The 2,359-nt window shown below is 31.2% G+C and overlaps 1 protein-coding gene across 1 annotated transcript in view; it reads left to right on the top strand.

Annotated features, from left to right (window-relative positions):
• Positions 1–794: 794 nt before the first annotated feature.
• Positions 795–2,359, top strand: part of LOC108743502 (TBC1 domain family member 19) — a 4,245-nt gene continuing 2,680 nt past the window's right edge. The window contains exons 1-2 of the mRNA XM_025979615.1: positions 795–979; positions 2,025–2,340. Coding sequence (XP_025835400.1) covers positions 878–979; positions 2,025–2,340 — 418 coding nt within the window. The 5' untranslated portion in view covers positions 795–877. The remainder of the gene's footprint in view (positions 980–2,024; positions 2,341–2,359) is intronic.

Genomic DNA, 2,359 nt, shown 5'->3' with positions numbered 1-2,359 from the left:
AAAAATTTTCAATTTTATATACTTGTACCACAACGATCAAATAAGTACTGTAACTATTCATCATCATAAGGACATCAGTCCTAAGACTGGTTGGACACCCACTTCCACTCTTTCCTATCCTGAGCTAATCTTTGAAAACTAGAACATCCCACATCCTTAACTATTTCTGCCTCTTGTCTCTTCTATACCTTCATGCCTGAGAAAGTGTCCTACCAACCTATGTCGCCTATTTTTTATTAACTTTCATAGAGTCCTCTGTTCTCCTGTTCTTTCTAATACCTCTTCAATTATAACTTTCTCTATCCTCGGTATCCTCATCATTCGCCGGTAACACCACATTCCGAACGCTTCTATCATTTTTTTTTAACCGCGCTCACCATCCTTGTTTCGCATCCGTACAGTGCCGCACTCCAAACATAAACCTTTAACAATCTTATTCGAATTTCTAAATTAATCGAGAGTATAGAAGTGATTGTAACTATTACATTATTTTTGAAACCACGTGTTATTGTAATTTTTTAAGGACTGTAATACCTAATAAGTTCTACTTTGTTACTGATAGCTTTCTTGTACATTTTTTAAACAAGAAAATGTTTCTGAAACATTATAAAAAATTTTATTTTAGTCAAGCTTATTTAATAACGAATATTTCCTTAATTATTATGTTTAATAAAAAAAATACACTAAGAGTTTATATTTAACACTGAATATATTTAATATTTGGAAATAAACACTTTTATGAGAAACCGCAATCCTTTCATAATGTATTGTGTAGTCAAGGTAACCAACTTGATTGTTCGATTTTGATATCCGATACCGTAAAACATTAAATCGTGTTGGAAATTCTTTACAGAAGTAATTTTATTTGGTTAAAAATATGGAAGGTTATAGAGATAACAGTGTACACTATACTGCCATAAAAGTTTGCGAAGATTTGCAAAATACACCGTCATTTAAAACGTTTTTTGAGAATGTTCAGGTAACATTTTTTATTACTTAATTTTATAACTATATAGGTACTTACTGTACTTATCCTACTTTTTTATATTGTTGAATAAATTACCCTATTAAGATAACTAGTTGGTCAAGCTAATTTTAAATTGCTGTGATTTAAAGAGGTTATAATACAGAGTTATTGCTATTAATTTGGTAAAAAATAATTATCTACGTTATCTCTACAAACGTTTAATGTTCTTCAAAGTACTTCTCCTCGTCATCCACACACATTTGGAAACGATTTTTCCATCCTAGTAAACGTTGATGGGTAGATCGCGTTTAGAGCATTTGAACTCTTTCAATAGCACCAAAATGGATTCTTTTCAAAAAGCCTGCCGGAGTAAGGAGCTAGGACTGTAAGAAAGCTAGGGCAACGTTTCCAAGATATACTTTACGAGGCACAACAACTAAAATTTTATTTAGTGAAGTTGTAGCAATGAAACAAAAATATATCCTAAATAACGTTTCGTCATTTAATTTTTGACCGTTCTAAAAATTGATGAAACTTTTTTATTCGCCACTTGGCTTCACCAACTGTGTTTCGTACAGTTAGTAATTTAATATTTTTGGTGCAAAACTGTTAGATAAAGGCCAAGATATTTCAAAATACATTTAAAATTTCATTCCCTTTTAAATCTTTTATTATAAATAAATATCAAGTGTCCTTATTTTTTTGGCCCCCGATTATTTAAGCATTTAATATTCTTACGTTTTTCTCACTTTTTTTTGCTGAAGATATAGTTTATTTTTTTACATTCACTACTAACGAGCAGTCTCATTTTGCAACAAAAAATGGTAAGTTCTGAACTAAAACTAAAGAATACATAATAAGAACACAGGTTTGCTGAGGTAAATTTAAAAATAATATGCGCTATTTTCGGGAAAGTATATGATATAATGAACTAAGACAGATAGATAACAAATGACATTGCAATGTTTAAAACTTAGTGTTTTCTTTTCTTGTGTCAATGTGACAGTACATCTGAAAAATTCTACGTCGTTTTTAATAAAACGTACCAAAATTTTAGAAATTAGTTGCAACGTCAAATGTGAAGCAAGAAGATTTTAAAGCTTCCTTATTAAAAGCCATGGTTGATAATGGTCTAGAAGCAGAACTAAGGAACAGTGTTTATCACTGGATCCGAACCAAGACAAAAGATAGTCAGACTTCTACTTCGTTTGAAGCGTATCTGAAAAAGACTCAAAATCAATGGGAAAAACGAATACATAAATCACTTAATTCGATGGGAAGTGAATTATCCGCACCTTTGGCCACTCCACGACAATCTTCTGACAAGGAAGAGATTCAGAGTAAATGGATTCAACTGAGTAACTACGATATTGGTCAGTATGCATAAGGAGT

Source organism: Agrilus planipennis, unplaced genomic scaffold (assembly GCF_000699045.2).
Source record: "Agrilus planipennis isolate EAB-ADULT unplaced genomic scaffold, Apla_2.0 scaffold718, whole genome shotgun sequence".
NCBI classification, from domain to species: Eukaryota; Metazoa; Arthropoda; class Insecta; order Coleoptera; family Buprestidae; genus Agrilus; species Agrilus planipennis.
This window is presented reverse-complemented; position numbering and strand designations above follow the sequence as displayed.